Source organism: Mesoplodon bidens (genome assembly GCF_964165515.1).
Source record: "Mesoplodon bidens genome assembly, chromosome: 7".
In the NCBI taxonomy this organism is placed as follows: Eukaryota; Metazoa; Chordata; class Mammalia; order Artiodactyla; family Ziphiidae; genus Mesoplodon; species Mesoplodon bidens.
Window position 1 is genome coordinate 37,854,103 of NC_138164.1, and position 21,861 is coordinate 37,875,963.

Consider the following 21,861-nt stretch of genomic DNA (forward strand, 5'->3'; position numbering starts at 1 on the left):
CAATGGCAATTCTTTTCTTTCAGCACATTAGATATGTCACTATTGTCTTGTGGCTCCTATTATTTCTATTTAGAAGTCATCTGTAAGCCTAACTGTTGTACCTTTGCATAATCTGTCTTTTTCTCCGGTTGCTTTTAAGATTGTCTTTTCCCTTGATTTCCAGCAGTTTTATTATGGTTTATCTAGGTGTGGATTCAGTTTTATTTACCTCGTTCAGAGTTCGTAGCTGCTTCTTGAATCCCTGGCTTGGTGTTTTGCCTTAGTTCAGGAGCTTGGGCTCTGTACCACACAGGCAGTGGGGAGCTACTATGGCTTCTGAACAAGTGACTGATGGAAAGACATTCGTGGACAGTAATCAGGGTGACAATGATAGTTACAATTTCTCACTTACTAGGTGTTCCCTTGAACATTTCATCTCTTCATCTTCACAACAGCACTGTGATCTAGAAATCATCCTCTCCATTTTACAGATGAGAAAGTCAAGGCTACTAGTTACTAGTAAAGTAACTAGCCCAATGGCACAGTCGGTTTTGTCTGACTCCAGGTTCGTCTGACTTCAGTTACCCTGGCGTAGCAAACAGCCACATGCTACTGTTTACACTGAAATTAATGAAAATTAAATAAAATTATTTATTCAGTTCCTCCGTCACACCAGCCCCATTTTGAGTGCTTGATCCCCAGATGTGGCTGGTGGCTGCCGTATTAGACAACACAGCCTCGCTCAGAGTACCTGTACCATTGCAGAAAGTTCTGTTGGACACAGCTGCCTTACAGCTGGGTAACTCTCACAGTACCGTTAAGATTGCACGGGAAGAAACTAAACTTGAGGCAAGGAGGCCAGTTGTCACAGTCCAGCTTGCATGTGAGAGGGACTGGAGGACAGGCGTGAGACGACCGAGTGTGAGAGAGGGAGCAGGGCGGCCGCTGAAGGTGACTCTGAGGCTTGGGGCTGGGAACGGGGGCTGTTCATGCAGAACACAGACAGGGGCAGAGTCCAAGGCTGGACTTGGCTTTTGCAGTACATGAAACAGGCTGCTGACATAGAAGTCAGAGCATGTTTAGACCTGGGAGAAAACTAAGGCCCAGAGAGTTTAGATGACTTTTCCAAGGTAACGGAGCTGGGTAGAGGCTCTTCCACTGGACCACACTACTCAGAAGAAATCTCTTAAGGGCTTTTCTGGGTCTTTTATTAGATCCCTGTGATCCGCCTCTTCAGATCCCTAAAAAACAGCCTGTGAATTTGTTTCAGCACAAAAACTTTCCATTTATTTACGAGAGTTTGCCTCATTTCCTGTTAGTGCCAGGGCCCAGGGCTCAGCAGGTGCATCCAAGAATTGAGCAGCTGCGAGGCCTACACTGGCCAGCCAAGGGTAGCGTGGAGCACTCCCAAGCCTACCGTGCGTTGACTGTTACCCAAGCAAGGGGGGATAAGTAGGCAAGCTTCTCCACTTTAAATGCCTTCGTTTGCAGGCTGCAATTCTTAATAGACATTGCTTTAGCAAGCCTCCATAGAGGTTACCACCAGTGAGTGTGCTCAAAGTGGTAATGACAAACAGTTATGATAATAAACCCAATCATAACATTTCCAAGTACCCATCACGAGTTATTAGAAAGAGACTGTACGGCGGACATTCCCGTCCACCTTTCATAGGTTACAACAGTACTTAACACACTCACAGAGCCCTTAAGCACTATGCCAAACATTGAATCCCCACAATAACTCTATGCAGTGATACTAGTATCATCATCCCCATTTGACAGATGAGGGCACTGAGTCACGGAGCAGTGAAATAACTTTCCGAGTCTCGTACGGCTTGTTAGGGACCGAGCTGGGATGGGAGTGTGCGGTAGAACATAGTTGAGCCCCGGGTGCAGAGCTCATCCCTTTCCCGTAGGGGGCAACTCCCTGTGAGTTTGCCTCCACCCTGTGCATGCCTGTGACCCCTGCTGCTGGGCTGCAGCTGTCCCTACCCCTCAGGGACTCCCCCACTGCCACTAGCACCCCCCAAGAAGAGTTTCCCCAGAGGGCATGATGATCACATTAGCAGCAAGCCCTCGGTTTCATCATCCTTTCAGGTTGAAGAGAAGCTTCGGGAGGATTCCAGAAGGAAATTGCTTCAACTGCAAGAAATGAGGAACAGAGAAAACCTCATTAAAGCCAATTTGAAAAGGGCAGTAGGTCAGGTAGGCGTGCTGCAGAGCCCCTTCACAGGCCTGTGCTCTCCACGGAATCCCACACCCAAGTGGCCGGCAGGGATGAATGAGGAGGAAGACGGCCTGCCTTAGTTCACCCGCTTATTTTCTATACGAAGAAGTGTCTAGAAAGAACTAGAGCTGAGATTCTATCTAGATCTAGAGTCTGAGCTCTTAACCACGATGCTCTACTACTTCGCTATTAGTTACTATGCTAAGCATCGTTTTTCTGTGTTTTGAAGAAAGTTTCGTGAACCTTTGTCCCGCCCCCAAAGGTAGTGGAAATGACTCCTGCGTTAGTCCTGTCCCCCATCAGCTGCAGTTCCCCTTCCCCTCATTTCAGATGAAGATCAACAGTTCTCAGGAAACTCGGCAGCATCTGGCAGAGAAGGAGAAGCTGACCGAGGAAAGGCTACAGCAAGAGGAGAAGCTGAAAGCCAGAGTCAAGCGGCTAATGGAAGAGAAATCGGTAAGGTGGTCCCCGTCCTTCTCTTTACTACTGGAAACTGATGAAATGGGCTTTCCTATGAGAAACAGAGGGCGCGTACTTAGATGGAGGAATCTCAGCAACTCCTTGTTGGGAGCTAAATTAATTAAAGAGGGTGAATGATGTAGGAGGAATTAACATGAAGCTTGCATCCTAAAACTCAGAGATCAACTTGAAGATCAACTTGAAGAGGCAAGGTTATTGAAATGTCTAGAAATGATACTTTGTTTATATACCGCAGCTGATTTTATTGATACAAATCCCAGTCGTTACTGCGGGTCCTGGTTTGTGTCTAAGTGTGTGCAAGACCAACCAATAGTATTTCAGTCTTTTGCTTTCTCTTCATGCATATCAGGGGAAACACATGGCCAAAACGGCTACTTACTTTTCCAGAAACCAGCCAATTACAGGATAGTTAACAGTGGCACCTCTCAACTCAAAGGTGTCCACGGATCATATGCGGATGTTGTTGAAATGCAGATTCTGACTCAGCAGGTCTTGGGTGGGGGGAGCCTGGGATTCTGCATTTCTGAACAGCTCCCAGCTGGTACCGATAGCACAGCTCTGCAGACTACATTTTCAGCCACAAAGTCTTAGAAGAAGGTTTTCCCCAAGTTGGCCGATAAGAACCACCTGGGGCTTCCCTGGTGGCGCAGTGGTTGAGAGTCCGCCTGCCGATGCAGGGGACACCGGTTCATGCCTCGGTCCGGGAGGATCCCACATGCCGCGGAGCGGCTGGGCCCGTGAGCCATGGCCACTGAGCCTGCGTGTCCGGAGCCTGTGCTCCGCAACGGGAGAGGCCACAAGAGTGAGAGGCCCGAGTAACGCAAAAAAAAAAAAAAAAAAAAAAAGGCCGCTCCAGGGACTTCCCTGGCGGTCCAGTTGTTAAGACTCTGTGCTTCCGCTGCAGGGGGCGCGGTTTCGATCCCTGGTCAGGGAACTAAGATCCCGCATGCCCCATGGTGCCGGCAAAAAAAAAAAAGCCCCTCCTGGAGCAAATCTGATGTGATTGTTCAGAGATGAGACCAGAATGAGAACAAGTGGAAACCCCAGCTTAGAAGAGCATTAGAAGAACAAGAGAAAGAAAACGTGGGGAGGGAACATAGTGGGGATCTCTTATGTATAGTGATGCTAAGTGGGTAGGAAAGTTGGAAATCTTCCTAGATGTGACTTTGCATTCGAAATGAAATTTTTTAATTCCTTCTCTGCTGAAGCCCTGTAATGATATTTTCCAAGGTACTGAGTAAGTGACAGGGTTGCTGCTAATCCATGATTTGTTCATGTTTCTTCAAATACAAGAGAGGGAGGTTGTGATCACTGATAAAGCTGCTGTCCTCACCATTCTGGCCACAGGAACAGTCCTTCAGTGATCTAGGGGCCAAGTGCAAAGCGTCCCGACATGAGGAAGTCATTCAGTGTCAGAAAGAGGCTTTATCTGAGCTTCGTGCACGAATTAAAGAACTTGAGAAGGCCTGCTTGTCAAGTAAGTTTCCTCCTGCCTAGTCACCCCCTCTGTGCTGAGAACCGTGGACCCCAGACTTGAGGGTTCACTTTAGGGACTAACCAATTTGCCAGGACCACCATCTTCTATCCCCATCATTTCATAACTAAAAAAACAGAGTTATAAAAAAAGATGGGCAGGAAAAAAAAATAGATGGGTAGGCATGAGCTCAGAGTCAAGAGCAGGCCTTGATATTAAATAAACAGGATTTCATGAAAAACTCAGAACCTTGTCCCTCTTTTTCTTATTTCACTGTGGCCCAGTGAAAACTTTTTCATAGACTGATGCTGTGCAAGGACCAACCTTGGGGAACTTCCCAGGATAAATACCCTGTTTAGAGGGAATAGGGCTTTCAAGAAGCCAAGCTTGCTGCTGGGTGGAGCCCTGGGCCAGGACACAGAAGCCTGGGTTCAAGTCCATCCTCACACCTGTGGCCGAAGGTTCCCCCTCAGTGCCCCCGCCCTGGGAGGCTGCAGCCTCATATGAGCTGTGTGGCCTTGGACAAGTCATGTCACCTCTCTGGGCCTCGATGCCTCACCTGCCAAGGGAGGATGGTGAGCTAATTAGTACTGGCCTGTGGTAAGGGTCCAGTAAATAGCAGCTGTGACTTTTACATGCAGTAACTTCTTCCTGAGCCTTTCTTTTGAGTGTAAACTTTTTCTTTTATAGATCACAAGGACCACATGGATGGATCATTTCTAGACTTAAAGACCCTCGGGATGGAAAAAAATGTTCGGAAAATATTGGATGTAAAACCTGACTTGCCAACTTTTTCAAGAGTAGAGATCGGAACGGTAACCAAAGAAACTTTGTCTCTGCATTGACTGACACGTGGGGAGGGTGGGCATGAGGACAGACACGAGCCGTGTGCCCTGGCACCACTGTATACATCATTGGTTCGAGGCCAGGTCCTCCCTGATGGGCTGGCACCTGTATGGACTGGTCGGTGCCTGGCCGTAATAGTGATCCAATGTTTGAATAGAAAGGCGGCTTCCCATCATGTACAGCATGATATAGCATTGCACTGATGCTGGCCAGGTCAATCTCTGGGCCCTCCTTTTCACATCACATGTTATATTCTGCAGAAAATATCCAACAAGCTAATGTACAACATTATGTCATGAGCTTGCCTAACACTTGCTTTTTGCTATAAACTGAAAAACATGAACACATAAAGGGCAGCAGAAGGGAGCCATGATGATTAAGAAGACACAAGTTCTAGAATCAGAGACCTGTGTCCTAATCCCAGCTCTACAAGCTCTGTGACCTTGGGCAGGCTCCTAACCTTTCTGGGACTTCATTTCCCAGCTGTAAAATGATGATGGAAAAATTAAAGGAGATCATCATGTAAAGTGCTTATCCCAGTGCCTAGCTCATAGCGAGCACTTTAATAGATGATAGTTATTATTGTCAAACAGTATTTAAAGAGTATTATCCAAGAAAACCTTCCTTTCTTAGGGAGCATAGTTTGTGTTTTCCAGGATTTTCAGAAGTAATTTGATTGTTAGGTTGAAGGTGCCGTGTATCCTAAATGGATGTTTGATCAGGTGTTTGACTGACACATGACAATGGACAGCTCAGGTCAGCGTGGCTTGCTGCGGCAGCTAGTCTAAACCAGCTTTTGGAAAACATAATAAAGCCATCCTCTCTGTACCAGCATTTTCTCCTACAATTTTTCTAGACATTTGCTCACACGTCTAGAGATGTGAGTCTTCAGAAACGTGTTGGTCTTCCTGGTAAAATCGAATCTTCCTTCTCTGAGGTTGGGAGTAGAGGGCCTGTCTCCAGGTGGGGAGCTCAGCTGGATCTCACGTCCTGATGGTCCTGCTTCCAAGATTGACCTTCCCCTTGGCAACAAGCCCTCATCCCACCACTGACACCACAGAGCAGGAAACCTCCCAACTCTCAATCCTCCAAGGTTGGCAGTAATTAAAGGAAAGAGCAGGAGGAAGAATAGCTGACATCTGTGAACTGCTTACTGTGTGCCAGGCGTTGAGCTCAGCCGGCTCCATGCCTTATGTCATTTAACCATCGTAGCAGCCTTGTGTCATAGTTACTATTATTGTCCCCATTTAACAGATAAGAAAAATTAAGGCTTCAGGAGGTCAAGTACCTCACCCAAGGTCACAGAATAATGATTGAAGACACACCAGCGGTGTGTCCCTGGTGGTCTGTCTGCGAGCCTGCAGAGACCGGGTGGGGACTGTGTGCTTGGATCCTGTAGCCCAGGCTCTTCCTTAGTGACCCTCCCCTCAGGAAAAGAGGGGGCGTCTGGAGCGGTACAGAGGATGCAGCTCAGGGTAGCTGAAGACACTGAACAGCATCTCAGGTTCTTTTTGCAGCAGATCTGCCCGGTTTATTGTCATCTTCAGATACCCTCTTTTATTCTCATCTCCATAGGTACATAGACAAATATGTCCACTCTTATCTATCACAGTCACTTTGGGGGCATTTATATTTCTGTAGTTGTTTTGTTTTTAATCTCAGAGGGTTTCAGGGTAGTGCCAACAAATGCTAGGGCTAAGAGAGGCTCATGGCAAGCATTAAAAGCCAATTTATTTTTTAAGGAGGCTTGTTATGGTTATTTGTAGTCGTTCAGATCAGGTCCCCTATTCAGTCTGGTGGCCTTTCCATGCAGTCAGTTGGGCTTCCAGCAGCCAGCTGGCTGGTTGGGGTCTTAGGGAGATGCAGCTGCAAACACTATCTGCATTGTCTCTGGAAAGGTTCTGAAGGGATGCCCACCCACCAGGTTCCAGAGCTAGGAGAAGGTTGGGCCGAATTTTGTGAGGGTATGGTTTCTGCTGCACAGAAATGAGATTCCTTTAGTAAAAAGGAGGGAGGCCATTTTCCACTTAACCTTCATTCGTTCATTCAACAAACATGACCACTATGCACCACTCGGTGACAGGTGCCATGCTGGGCACAAGGAGGGAGATAGTGAGCAAAAGCCACATGGTCTCCATTTTTCTGGAGCTTGTCTTCTCAACATCAGCGGTACTGATTTTTTGAGCCAGGTAACTCTTTATTTGGGAGACTGCCCTATGCATCATGGGGTGTTTAGCAGCATCCTTGTCCTCTACCCACTAGACGCCAGCAGCAATTATGACACCCACAAATGTGTCCAGGCATTGCTAAATGTCCTGGAGGGGGTAGGGTGGCCAGAGTCACCCCCGGTTGAGAACCACTGGCCTAAAGGGAAGACAGACGAGACGGTGGCCAAAGAACGGCACAAGTGATGCATCATTTCAAAGGCAGTTGTGCTCTGAAGGGGTAGGAGCACAGTCATAAAGAAAGCAGTTCACAGAGTCAGAGTGGATTTAAAACCAACTCTCTTGGCGTGGACATATATACACACACACGCTACCAAAGGTAAAATAGATAGCTAGTGGGAAGCAGCTGCATAGCACAGGGAGAGCAGGTCGTTGCTGTGTGTCTACCTAGAGGGGTGGGATAGGGAGGGTGGGAGGGAGATGCAAGAGTCAGGGGATATGGTGATATATGGATACGTATAGCTGATTCACTTTTTGATACAGCAGAAACTAACACACCATTGTAATGCAATTATACTCCAATAAAGATGTTAAAAAAATTAACTCTCTCAAATTATTCTTTAGTAACTTTCCAGTTCTTCCATTATTCTTTGGGTTATTATTCTGGATGTAGAAAATCATAATGGAATGCCAAGAGAGTTTTTCTTCTTTTTTTTATTTCAGCCTCAAAATGGCCTTTCCAGCCCAGGGTCCATCATGGTCTCTGAGAAGTTAGGGAAAATGGATGTGGCTGACGCTTTAGATCTCAGTGAAAACCTGGTAGGTATACCCAGCATCAGTCCCCTCCTGTGCAAACCTGTGTGCCCTGCAGATAGTTTAAACATCAACTCCACATACATGTTTAGTTGGTACAGTAGCTCCACGAGACCCATCTCCTATCCCAGCATGGGCTGGAAATTGCAGAGCCCAATTCCTTGGAAGACTGGGTAGTAAGAATGAATGTTTATGTCTGTTGTCATTCCCCCTCCCCCACCCCAATTCTCAAAAAGGCATAGTGTAAATGGATGCGGGGGAAAATGAAAGTCGTACTAAAAACCCCAAATGCACTCATTTGCAAAGCATGTGTTTCTTCTCTGCAACTGCAGAAAATGAATGAAACAGAGTTAGATGTTTGCCTCCTCAAAGTGGCCACCAGCGGTCTTGGGCCAGGCCTCTTACCTGAGAAATGCTTTCTCGTAGTACATGGATATGAGCAAAACCCTCGGGACTTTGATGAACATCAAAGATATGTCAGGTCACGTGTCCATGAAACACCTCTCCCCAAAAGAGAGGGAGAGAGTCTACCAGCTTCGACAAAGAGACCTGTACCTGGTGTTTGATAAGATCACCCTACTCAAGAACCAGCTGCAGAGAAAAGAAGAGCTTTTGAGACGATACGAGGAGGACATTGAACAGCTCAAGTATGGCCCGTGTCCCCGGCAAAAGGCCCAGGCCTCCATTCTCCAGGCTAAACCTCGGTGCAGCTGCAGACCCGTAGGGACCAGGACAAGAGGACAGAGGCCTGGGTGTGGAGGGGGGAGGCGGGATGGTGACTCAGGGCCTTATGGACCCAAGTCTCTGGGCAAGAAAGCAGCAGTTAAAGTACCCTACTGTTAAGGAATAAGGTGCACCTTTTATAAATGTGTCTGATGTTTCACCATGTGTGTGCTTTTCGTAATTCCACCCTATTTTCAGTGGTATCCGTTACCCCACCCTCTCTGGGAAATTGGGAGGGGCTGGTAGCATAACCGTTGCCCCCTTCATGCTGCACGTCCACAGCCAATGGGCTATTTATTCTGCCCTCTAGTCCCCACATCTTCAGGCTTCCCCCCACTTGTAAGGAAACCGCGAAGCCAGGCATATATGGAAGTGTTCTGAGGATCTCCCAGGTCAGGAGCATTGGTGGTGAGTGAGAAAGCTGAGGAGAAAAGAGACTTTGTCTCTCCCGTGTGCTCAGGCAGAGCAAAGTGTCGGTTCAGATGTACCAGTCACAGGTGGCAAAGCTGAAGGACGACACCTCCAAAGAGGCCGAAGAAAAGGCGCTGCTGAAGGAGGCCCTGGCGCACATGGAAGAGCGGCTGCACCAGGAGAAGAGGGTCACCAGGGCGATCAGGCAGCAGAAGGTGAGAGGTCCCTGCTCGGAGCAGAGCCTCTGAGGCTGCCCCTCAGCTCCCTTTAGAAACAGCCAACTGAGGTCCCAGTGGGATCCAGGCAGCACAGAATGCATTCGCTCATTGCAAAGGAAGGTGGCAGAATAGCTTTAGCGTTAGGCAGACTTAGGTTTAGACTCTTGTTCTGCCATTTACTGTGTGACTTCAGGCAGCTTTTTGTTTTTAACATCTTTATTGGAGTATAATTGCTTTACAGTGTGGTGTTCGTTTCTGCTGTATAACAAAGTGAATCAGCTATATGCATACGTATATCCTCAGATCCCTCCCTCTTGCGTCTCCCTCCCACCCTCCTTATCCCACCCATCTAGGTGGTCACAAGGCACTGAGCTGATCTCCCTGTGCTATGCAGCTCTTTCCCACTAGCTATCTATTTTATGTTTCGTAGTGTATATATGTCCATGCCACTCTCTCACTTCGTCCCAGCTTACCCTTCCCCCGCCCCATGTCCTCAAGTCCATTCTCTACATCTGTGTCTTTATTCCTGGCTGCCCCTAGGTTCATCAGAACATTCTATTTTTTTTTTTTTTTAGATTCCATATATATGTGTTAGCTTAACCTCTCTGAGACTCATAGTCTAGCTTGCCTCTATTATTTTTAACTTTCTTTTTTTTAATTTAATTTTTATTTTATATTGGAGTATAGTTGTTTTACAGAGTTGTGTTAGTTTCACGTGTACAGCAAAGTGATTCAGTTATACATATACATATATCTATTCTTTTTCAGATTCTTTTCCCATATAAGTTATTACAGAATATTGAGTAGAGTTCCCTGTGCTATACAGTAGGTCCTTGTTGATTACATATTTTATGTATAATAGTGTGCATATGTTAATCCCAAACTCCTAATTTGTCCCTCCCCAACACATTTCCACTTTGGTAACCATAAGTTTGTTTTCAAAGTCTGTGAGTCTGTTTCTGTTTTGTAAATAAGCACATTTGTATCATTTTGTTTAGATTCCATATATAAGTGATATCAAATGATATTTGTCTTTGTCTGACTTACTTCACATAGTATGATAGTCTCTAGGTCCATCCATGTTGCTGCAAATGGCATTACTTCATTCTTTTTTATGGCAGAGTAGTATTCCACTGTATATTTGTACCACATCTTCTTTATCCACTCCTCCATCGACATTTAGGCTGCTTCCATGTCCTGGCTGTTGTGAACAGTGCTTTCTGAGACTCATAGTCTAGCTCGTCTGTATTTTTTTAACTTTTGATAATTCGTGTATTTTATTTTGTTCTTTCTATCCAGATAACTATTTTTTCCACCAGTTTTATTGAGACATAATTGACACATAGCACTGTACTGAGTTTAAGGGTGTCCAGCGTCATGATCTGACTTCCCTGCCTCCTGCAATGATGACCACAATCAGTTGAGTGAACAGCCCGAGTGTTTTCAAAGGCGGCGATTCTGACTGTCATTGTTCTGCCAGGTGCCAGGGATACACCGAGGAATAAGCTCTCTGAGAATAAAGATCTGGGTTTGCTCTTCTGAGTAGCCAGAACAGTACGCCAGTCTTTCTGACTTGGGGCTGTGTATTTGTACACGCATGCTTGCGTGTATGTGTGTACATGTGAGTATGTGCTGTGTGTTGGCATGTGTGTGTATTTGTATGTGTGTGTTGCCTGCATGAGCTCTAAGGAGGCCAAGGTCATAGAAGGGTGCCCTTCTGCTCAACCAGGAGGTGATGGTCAGATAGTTCCTTGCAGAAGCCTGCCCCCCATCCTGCGAACCTTCCAGGCAATAGGTTTCCAGACAGCAGTCTGTCTGGCTTAGAGCCCCAGAAATGAAAAGTGGCTGTCCTGCTCTGAGGGAGCCTGGATGAAGTGTTTCCAGTGCTCACTGCTGTGAATTAAACATCACAGACCTTAGTCTGCATATGTCATGGGGCTGCCTCAGGCAGAGGACAGTTTCCTTTCACACCAAGCAATGCCAGGGAGAGCTGGGCCAGTGACAGAGTTGTGACTTTCCCTTTGATGTGCCCTCTGCAGAGCTCACCCCTCCCCGAAGTGCCCCCCCCCGCCCCCAGGGCTTGGCAGACTAGGCCCCAAAGCAGAGACACCAGACCACAGAATGGGACAGCGTAGGGCCCAAAAAAAGCCATTGTCATGTACTGAAAACCTGAGGATTTACATAATCAGGCTTCACATGCATTATTCATGGGCTGCCTCATTCATACACAATGCAAGGGACGTGCCAGCCTGTTTGTCAGGAAGAAAACAATAATACATTTTAAAGTTTTGCTGGATCCTAAAGGTCACTTGTATACATCTGTCTTGGCATCCATTCCTTCCAGGGAGTATACCTTCGTTGTCTTTAAGCAGAAATGAACAGAAAGCAGAATTCCTCTTTTCTAAGTTTTACACTTAGTATTTTCACAAGGAGCCTTAGTTTTTTAGCCTCCTGTATAAAACTTTGAAACTCTTCACCCATTCACAGAGGTGGCAAGGTTGAAGCACTGAGATGAAATTACACATCTTAAGCTTCAGAATTGCCCCCCCCAAAAAAATGGAGTTTGTAGTTTTAATGTTTGATCATCTCTTCACCAAGCAGACCTTTCAAGAATCAAAAGTCCTATTTCCACACTAATATCTCTGGCTGTGAAAATGAGACTTGGTATAAGATGCTGGGCCTTCACAGCGAACTGGGCCTGTGGCTCTGTCCATGTGGCAGAGGGACGGGAACCGCGGCCCAGGCCGTGCTCACTCGAATCCACATCCCACATCCCTCGAGAAGCCGGCAGTGTCTCTCAGAGTTCAGAGGCCAGATTTGGAGTCAAACAAATAGGGGTCAAGCCCCACCACTGCTCCGAATGACCCTGAGTAAGTGGCTTGACCTCTGTATCGCAGGTTCCTCAACAAAAGCAACCAAAACTGTTAGCAAGGGGCCTACTCCGTGGGGCAGTGGGAGGGTTAAATGGCAAAATGCCTACAGTGCCTGGCATATCACAAGCCCTGTTTCTAAGGGGGAAGAATAGGCAGCTCATGCATGGGTGGGGATTCCTCTATTTTTTCCAGGGAGCTTCCTGCCAGCTGACGCCTTCCCCGGTCCTCCCAAAGCCGCCACCTCTTATGGGACGCGCTCTTCTCTTTGGTGAATACGACTAGGGCCACGGCCAAGAAAGGACCCAGATACCTTTTGTGAAAGGGCTAAGGCTGGGATTTTCAAGAGGAAATTTTTAAATGCACAGAAGTTGCCACTTGGGAAGCACGCAAGCCCTTTCTTAGGGCTTGAAGTATAAGAAAGGCTGAAGGGCACCAGCTGCTTCTGGCAGGAGAAGCCGCTCAGCTCTCCTGCCAATCAAATCTCCAACCAATCAAGTCCTGGCTAGGGGGCGTGACCACCGCTTTGCCTTGTGGTCTCAGCCAGGAAAACCCCCTAACCTTCCCTCTGCTTAATTAGCTCAGATCCCTCTTCTTTAAGATGAGAATAAAAATGGCACCTAGCTCGTAGCCTTCCCAATGGGAGCTTGTATACAAAAGCCTTAGCACATAGGACCACAAAGCATTCACCCTCTCCTACCATCGTCATTATCCTCACTATTCTCTTTAACTCACTATCTTCCAAGATTTCCTTGGGCCCAGGTATTCTCAAGATTCTGGCTTCCTCCGTGCCACTTGTGTGTTTTGTTTGTTTGTTTGTTTGTTTTTGCGGTACGCAGGGCTCTCACTGTTGTGGCCTCTCCCGTTGCGGAGCACAGGCTCCGGACGCGCAGGCTCAGCGGCCATGGCTCACGGGCCCAGCCGCTCTGTGGCATGTGGCATCCTCCTGGACCGGGACACGAACCCTGCGTCGGCAGGCGGACTCTCAACCTCTGCGCCACCAGGGAAGCCCCACAATTGGTAGATGTTGTGTAGGAGGAGCGTGGGATGGGAGGGGCTTGGGGTGGTGCTCTTCCGCCCACAATGATGAAGTAGAACCATGTGGCCAGGCCTATGCAGCATACGGATAGAAGAAGGCTAAAGAAAAAGACCCTCCCGCACCCCCTTCATCACATCCCAGTGAGTTCAGTAAAGTTCAGGAAAAGCAGGTGCACAGGGGCCAGGCTCTGCCCTCAGTGCCCAGCTGCCCACTGATGGAACTTAATCCAGGAAGGAATTTTGCAGCAATGTTCAAACTGGGGTTCCCTGGAGCCTTTGGGTGCCATGGAAAGGTGTGACTCTCAAAGCACACACACCTTTCTCCCACCAGAGAAGCTCTCCGTTATCTTATACCCCAAGTTCCTCATGGGATTTTGCTTGGATAAAGGGTTCTGCAAACAAAAGGGGGGGGATGGGGTGGGAGAGAAGAAGGCTGTTGGTTTAAAACTAACCCCTGCTCTATAATATCTGGGCATTTGGATAGTGATTGTCTCAGCGGAGTTTGTGATAAATACCGAGTGGCCGCAGGCTCGAGGCTTCTCCACGGAAAACGCCTGGAGGGCAATTGTCAGTTCAGTACGGGCCCATCAGCCTTCACGGACAGTCCTCTGAGGGTAGAGTCAGCATCCTTCTGGGAGAAGGGAAGAGTCTCGTAAGCACCTATGCCCTGTCCCAAAAGACAGCCTTATTTCCTCCCTGAGTTTTGTGACTACCCGGTAGGGTTGCCAGATTGAGGGGAAAACAAACAAACCAAAAACACGATGCCCAGTTAAATTTTAATTTCAGATAAACAACAAAAGCTATTCGGTATAAATGTCCTAAATATTACACGGGGCATATTCACACTCACAAATTTGTTGGCTTCATTCTGAAATTCAGATTTAACTGGGCATCCTGTATTTTATCTGGCAACCCCTCCAACATTTACTGAGCACCAACTAGACACCAAGCAGGAAGGTTCTGAAGCAGGTGTCACAAGATGGCAGCCCACAGATATATTCCATTTGTCTCTTGGGATTTTTTTTTTAAGTTACATTTCAAAATAGGGCAGTTTCCTGGAATATTCTGGATTTCCAGCTTCTCTGGGAAACTTGGAAGATCTGGCGACCCTAGGCCCACAGACCCACAAGCCACCATCACAAGCCTCCATCTTCCAGGCCCCTTAGAAAGGCGCTGGGCTCGTGTGTTTGCTGCTGTCCACCACCACCCCAGCTCACTTCACCCACTTCTTTTACTTTCCTGGCCGCTGTAGGAATCAGGTTGGCGACCCCAGTGGATGCTCAGGGCTCTAGGAGAACGTCTCCTTCCTGACACCACTGCACATTCACCTGCGGAGTGTCAGTCTGCAAGGGAGACCCCAGTTCCCTCTCACTTTTGTGTCTCCAGTGCCTAGGGGATGCTCTTTCTTTGATGAGCTGCCCCTGAGGTGCAGGGTCTTGAGCAGATCAGGGTCAGCAATAGTCATCAAACCCCAGGGGAGCGGCAAGCTCCAGGTTTTCAGTGATGCTGGCTTCCCAACAGGCCCCTGTAGTCCCTGCCAGGGAGGTTAGCCACTGGGGCTTTCAACATTTCCACTGGGTGGAAAGCCACTGGACATCTACAGCCTCTTCCACTGATCTAGGAGGCTCTGCTTCCAGCTAAAGCAGATCTGTCCTCCAAGAAGAATGCAGTATCCTTCATAGCCTTCTTGGTTGACCACCTCCTTCTCTGCTGGAATCTGGAACAGAGATTCCCTAAAAGGTGCAGCAGGACAGTGTAGCGTTACCCCAAAGCCACACCCCCTTCTGGAGACCTCTATCCTCACCTCCTCACCTAGGAAGGCTCAACATTCCATCCAAATGGGTAGCATCTGAAAGTTGAGAAAAATCCATTTTTCTCTGATGCAAAAGGCAAAGAAGAACATAAGCTAAATTTTTTTTTTTTTTTTGCGGTAGGCGGGCCTCTCACTGCTGTGGCCTCTCCCCTTGCAGAGCACAGGCTCCGGACGCGCAGGCTCAGCAGCCATGGCTCACGGGCCCAGCCGCTCCGCGGCATGTGGGATCTTCCCAGACCGGGGCACGAACCCGTGTCCCCTGCATCGGCAGGCGGACTCTCAACCACTGCGCCACCAGGGAAGCCCCAAAAGCTAAATTTTGTCAATATTCTTTCTGTGTTAGAGACGAATGTTTGGAGAGCTGATGAAGAACTCAAAGATGCAGAACTCACATTTCCAGGTGAGCCAGAAGAGAGAAGAGAGAAAACCCTAGGACGTCAGCAGGAAGCCCAGTGGACAGTTATCCCACATCTATTATGTATTGAGCCTTTGGCATGTGCCGGGCACAGAGCCAAACACTTGACGTGCAGTATCTCTTTTAAGCTTCACAACAACCCTATGGGGTGGGTGTTGTTATTATACCCAATTTACAGATGAGTTGTCTGAGGCTCAGAGACTTTCTTTGTCCAGAGCCACACAGCTCAGTAGGAGAGCTGGGAATCAGTGCAGATCTGACACCCAGGTGAGTGCTAGCTTTTCCTCCTTTAGGTTATAAACCTCCAGGTAATAAACCTGATACATTTCCAGTGGAATTTGTCTTAAATTTCAAGGAAGCATCCTCTAGAATTCCCTTCAAAGTTGAGGATTAAGACTATGAAATCTTGAACATGTTGAAACATTGCCATTGACAAATCAGCCCTGGAACTGCAATTAAGCCAGTCCACGTTCCCACTTTGCAGACAGTAGAGGCGAGCTCTCAGGAAGCTAGAAAGCCAAACACATTTTGGTTGAATATGAGAGAGGAGACATTCAAGTTTGATAAAAGGCCACAGTCATGCTGAGGCAACCAAATTATCATGGGAAGAAACGAAGATATTCTAGGTGAGGGATATATTTGGAAAATAGAAGCTTCTCAACCAGCATCCTTCTGCTAAGACCAGAAGGTGGTTACTCCCCAGAGCAGGATGTTAAGAGGATAGAGAGCATCCTGAGGGCCCCACTTGATCTGAGACGTTTGCCACCCTGCAAAGTGGAAACGACTGGAAGTTTGTTACTTATTCACTCACATATATGACTGAGCTGGGAGGAGGCAGAAACTGCCCTACATCTAGGTTTTGTCTGAGGACCAGCGGGGATGTGAAATGGCAGAGGAGATATTGGGATGGGTCCCGGATGTTGTGGGAACATTGTGCTTCTCTGAGATGTGAGACACCCTGGAACTTCACGCTGCCTCTGGCTTTAACAGAATCAGGGCAGATGGTGCTTCGGCTAAGAGCAAAGAGCCAGCTTCCCATTCTCCCTGCCCTCCAGCCTGAGCTTAGAAGTTTGGTGTCTAGGATCTCCTCAGTACAGAAAGGTTTCCTCCAGGTTCCTTGCCAAGTGTAACTTGGGCGACTCCTTCCCCAAGAGTGGGCCTTGGGCTTCCTGGTGGCGCAGTGTTTGAGAGTCCGCCTGCTGATGCAGGGGACACGGGTTCATGCCCCGGTCTGGGAAGATCCCACATGCCACGGAGCGGCTGGGCCTGTGAGCCATGGCCGCTGAGCCTGCGTGTCCGGAGCCTGTGCTCCGCAACGGGAGAGGCCACAACACTGAGAGGCCCGCGTACCGCAAAAAATAAAAAAAAGGTGGGGAGGGGGCTTTTTTAAGGATATAGGGGTGAGTGCCTCATAAAAACTGGGAGCTGAAAGAGAGCCTGGCCTCGAAATAGAACTGGTAAGCCATCAGATCTCAGGCATCATCTCTTTTACACACACACAAGCATGTGCAAACGCACACACAGGCCGTATCTCGTCTCTGTGTCTCTGTGTGGCTCCCCTGATCTCTGCTCTCTCCAGTCATGTGACAGGAAGGAATGACCTCATGGTCCCCCAGTTCAAAGGACCAGCCCAGGAAGCAAGTAGCATCTTAGAGCCCATAAGCCCAAATCCTGGGAGTGACCATCTTAAAAGCCCAGCCCGTGCCAAGTGCCCGATCAGGAATGACCAGGGACAGAGTCACACACATGGCTGCCTGGATCCAGGAGTAGTGCTCAGAAAAGGGTTAGACAGACCCCCTAGAGTATGCTGCATTTTACCCTCCTAAGACATCAGAGACATAAGGCATTCAGTTCAGTAACAGCTTTTCGAGAGAAAGTCCATCCTAATGAAATTGCCTATCATCAGAAACTCCTGGTTCAAAAAAAGATGCAAATGTAAGAAGAAAACATTATATGTGTATCTGGAAGAGTGTACACCAAAATGTGAATAAGATTACCTGTGGGTAGTGTGATAATTGTGGATCATTTTACCTTCGTTTTGCTCACGTCTATGTGTGTATATAAATATTTTTTACAACAAAGATTTTATCTTGAGTAAAAAAAAATGTCATTTGAGAAATATTTGGGGATCTCCCTACAATTATAGAGTCTGGGCATTTGTTGCTCTTGCTTGTTGTAGGTTGGAGCCAGAAAAGGCACCCCAAAGATGGACCAAGGAAGGGAGATGCTGAAGAGAGAAATGTCCAGCAAATCCAGCCAGAGCCTTCTGTTTACTAAACCTGGTGGAAGGAACTAGAAACGTCGTCCCGCTGGGCCTTGCGTGATCCTCCATGAGTCAGTGTAACTCTTCTGCGTCAAACTACTAAGATGCTTTTTTAGGACATTAAAGGTTGCTACCCTAGTGTGTTGCTTCCTAGACTGGTATTTTGCACAATACTGGATTTTGGAGTGTGTGAGGAGAGGGGTTCTTTTCACAGATATTATGAATGTAAACATACGCAGGCATATGAAGAATAAGTTTGAAATTCAGACTCCTAGGCCTGGTAGATGCAATTATGTGTTTGGGTAGTGACAAACCCAAACGTCACACCTCCAAGGAGCTCTGAGAAGCCCGCAGTTGAGAAAACCCAGGGCGTGTACTGGGGCCACAGGACAGAATGGTAACCTCAGGGCTGTTGGGGCCATGGTATAGTGCATTTATATCTGAATTGATTATAATAAATGTGAACAGCAACCAGTTTTATCGCTTCCATAACAGTGAGTCATGTTTATATGGCGCTCTGCGGTGTTCAAAACACTTCTCGTCTAATCCTCTCTCAAGCCCTGGGAGGTAAATAGCATTATGTTCCCCATTTTACAAATGAGGAATCTGAGGCCCAGAGAGGTTAAATGGCCCGTCTAAAGTCACACAGCTAGTAAATTCAAGAATTGGGTCTGGAACCCAGGTTTCTAACTCCATCTCACGCTGCCCATTCTGCCGCACCAAGACAGCCCAGTAGGTCAAGTCCCAGGCCATCAGGACAGACCAAGTACCCAGTCATCAAAGAACACACACTGCCCAGGTGGACACACCCCTTTCCCGTGGTGTTTGAAGAGACCCTCATTTTTGCCTTCTCTCCAGCCATCTGTTCTCTCCCTGCCTTTCTTGTACAGCCAGAGACCACCAAACAAAACAGGAGGAAGAGCCAGAAGCCATGAATATCATTTATTTTTTATTTTTAAAAAGCCACAATAAAAGTATTTTGATATTTTAAAACCAAATGCATTCTTTATACTGATTAAAACTAGAAGGAAATGGGAAAAATGATTTGCATGATCTTCCACTAAAGGTACTTCTTACACAGTGAGAAGGGTGAGCATCACCTGACCTTAAAAATAATCTTGAAAATCCCAGCAGTTTTCCATAAAGAACATATTACTTATACTGTACCATATCCCCCAAATCCAAAACAGCCATCTCCAGCACCAGAAAAGATCACTTGGTCAGGCAGTAGTTAAGTAGCTGGCTCATGTTTGGAAGCCAAATTGTGTGGGAAAAAAACTACTTTGGTTGAATACAAATATTTGAATTTGCATAAGTTAAATGTAATGCCTATGTGACTCCACTGTATTTGAGGTCTTTCAAAGGACGTGTTAATCTTTACCGTATCAACATTGCAACCCACAATGGCAATGTCCTTTCTTCACTCCTTGAACTAGATGGTTCTTTAGGTGTCTCCTCAGCCACACACCCCTTTCTCTGAGAATGCACATTCCCCAACCAGGTTTACCCTACCTACTGCTGCTCTCTTGGCCACACCTGACTGGCTGATCAGTAGATAGTCTACCCAAGCCAGACCAATCAGGTTTCTCTTCTAACCCAAGCTGGGCCAATCAGCACCTGTGCCCTTGATATTTGGAAGTGGGACACGGAGTTACCACACAGGTCATTAATGGCCCGGAGCTGAAAGTCTTGATGCAGTTCCCAGCTGGGGTGGCCATTTCTCCCACTGTGTTTGGAGAAACAAAGCCAGTCTTAGAAAGACATGGCCAGGATAGATAAGCAACAGGTAGAGACAAGAAACCAAGACCCAGGGAATTCCCTGGCCGTCCACCCTGCGCTTTCACTGCCAAGGGCCCGGACTCAATCCCTGGTCAGTTAGCTAGGATCGCATAAGCCACACCGTGTGGCAAAAAAAAAAAAAAGAAGAAGAAGAAACCAAGACGACCCCCAGAGAGACAGTGCAGCAGACACTACAAGCCCCTTAGTCATTGCCCCCCTCTACTGTATAAGCAGCCCGCGAAATGCCCTCATTTCCCAGCCTCCCTTGCAGCTAGACCTGGCTGTGTTGTTCAGTTCTGGCCAGTGACATGCAGGTGAAGGCCCTGGGCAGGGCTTCCCTTCTGGAATTAAAGGCAAGGCTTTGCTAGGAGAAAGTTTTTCTCTTTGTCCCTTTGCCTTGTCTCCTTTTCTTCTCCTGCAGCTCGGACTTGGAGCTGGAGCAGCCATGTTGGGGATCACCAGGTAACAAGCAAGAGACCAAAGCCCACCTCAAAGGACAGTGGAGTGGAAAGACATGAAAAGCCTGGGTGGGAGCCTAGTGGCATCACTGTGCTCTGCACTGTACCTGAACTGCCTACCTCTGTACATCCTGTTGTATAAATAAATAAATCCTATCAGTTTAAGCCACTGTGGTCAGATGTACCTGTTTGTGCTGTGGAGCCAACCACTCAAAATTTAGTGACTTAAAATGGCAACTATTAGTTCTCATGATTCCAGGCATCAAGCTGGCCACTTGTACTAGTCTGGTTGGTTTGGCTGGGGCTCGTTTAGGGTGGCTTCGTGTACATGCCTGCCTGGTCATTGCCAGGCAAGCTGGGTTAGGACAGTGGTTCTCACCTGGGGGCAATTTTGCCACCCAGGGGGCATTGGGCAATGTCTGGACACACTTTGGTTGTTAAACTGGGGTGGGGGTGATCCTATCATCTCGGGGTAGAGGCCAGGGATGCTGCTAAACATCCTGCAGTGCACAGAACAGCTGCCCACAACCAAGACTTATTTGATCCAATATGTCAATAGTACCGAGAATGAGAAACCCTGGTCTAGAAAGGCCTCAGCTGGGACGTCTGATTCTGCCTGGTGTGGTCCCTCATCACCCAGCAGGCCAGACCAGGCCACGTGTGGTGGGTACAGGTTTCCAAGAGTAGCAGGAGAGAGAAAGCCCCAAAGCACACTTTTCAAGTCTCCACCTGCCATGTGTTTGCCAACATCTCATCAGACAAAGCAAGCCACATGGCTAGAGTTCATTTGGGAGGGGCTCCAAATTTTTACCATCTACCCACATCCAGGTTTCTGTTATTTAAAGCTGAAGGCAGCGCGCGCCCAGAGCGTTAACGGGCGGGGGCGGGGGTGTGGAGTTGGGAGGTCAACTGGGCCTCCTGGTAGCCTCCCTGAGTTCAACCAATCCAGTGAGGAGAAGCCATGGGCGGGGCGAGCTCCGCTGCCAGAGCGGCGTGAAAAATTTCCCAAGGCAGAGCGAAAACCTTTCCTGAGCGACTGAGCATGCCCAGTGGTGAAAGGTCCAGCCCAACTTTCACCACATCCCAGACTCCAGAGGGACTTTTCTGAAACCCAGAGAATTGACCATGTCCTCAAACAGCTTAAAAACCTTCCAGGGCTCCCCCATGCCTCCTCAGGAAAAAAAGATCACACTTCAGTGGGTTTTTTATGCTTCATCCTCAACCAATTTCTTCAGCCACGTCTCCCACTACTTTTGCAAGAACTCTTTTGCTCCACGGATGTTGAAAACTTGCAGCTACTCATACATACCATGTTCTCTGTGCACACAGGTTCACCTACCTGCGATTCTCTGCCCAGGCCCTCTTTACCAGGGTAATTGCATCTGTGCTTTCTAGGTCTATGAAGACAGTCATGCTTCATCCCTCTGGCATAGCTCTTGTTTTTTTTTTTTTTTTTTTGCATCTTTGTTGAAGTGTAGTTGCTTTACAATGGTGTGTTGGTTTCTGCTTTGTGGCAGGGTGAATCAGTTATGCATGTGCATGTGTTCCCATGTCTCTTCCCTCTTGCGTCTCCCTCCCTCCCGCCCTCCCTGTCCCACCCCTCTAGGTGGTCGCGGGGCGCCGAGCTGATCTCCCTGTGCTGTGCAGCTGCTTCCCACTAGCTATCTATTTTATGTTTGCTGGTGTATATGTGTCCATGGCATAGCTCTTCTTATTCTGTGTTGTGAATATACTCTATGTGCTCACATGTCTTATCTTCACTAGAATGTGAGCTACTTGAGGGCAGGGGTCTTGGCATATTTTATACCTGGATGGAACTCTAAGACCGACCAGGGTGCCTGGCACAGGAGAGATACTCAATAATTGTTTATTGAATAAATGAATGGATT

General features: G+C 47.7%; 1 protein-coding gene and 1 pseudogene across 2 annotated transcripts in view; both read left to right on the forward strand.

The window, feature by feature from the left end:
* LOC308620064 (forkhead-associated domain-containing protein 1-like) overlaps positions 1-17,768 on the forward strand; it is a gene marked incomplete at its 3' end in the record, with an annotated part of 152,088 nt that extends 134,320 nt beyond the window's left edge. The window contains exons 12-18 of the mRNA XM_081239402.1: positions 2,077-2,178; positions 4,034-4,163; positions 4,851-4,975; positions 7,895-7,990; positions 8,411-8,631; positions 9,168-9,333; positions 17,652-17,768. Of these exons, the coding sequence (XP_081095528.1) occupies positions 2,077-2,178; positions 4,034-4,163; positions 4,851-4,975; positions 7,895-7,990; positions 8,411-8,631; positions 9,168-9,333; positions 17,652-17,768 (957 nt within the window). The remainder of the gene's footprint in view (positions 1-2,076; positions 2,179-4,033; positions 4,164-4,850; positions 4,976-7,894; positions 7,991-8,410; positions 8,632-9,167; positions 9,334-17,651) is intronic.
* The window catches only part of LOC308620762 (centrosomal protein of 78 kDa-like), a 423,604-nt pseudogene that overhangs the window by 328,055 nt on the left and 73,688 nt on the right, over positions 1-21,861 (forward strand). The gene's annotated exons all lie outside the window — the stretch shown is intronic.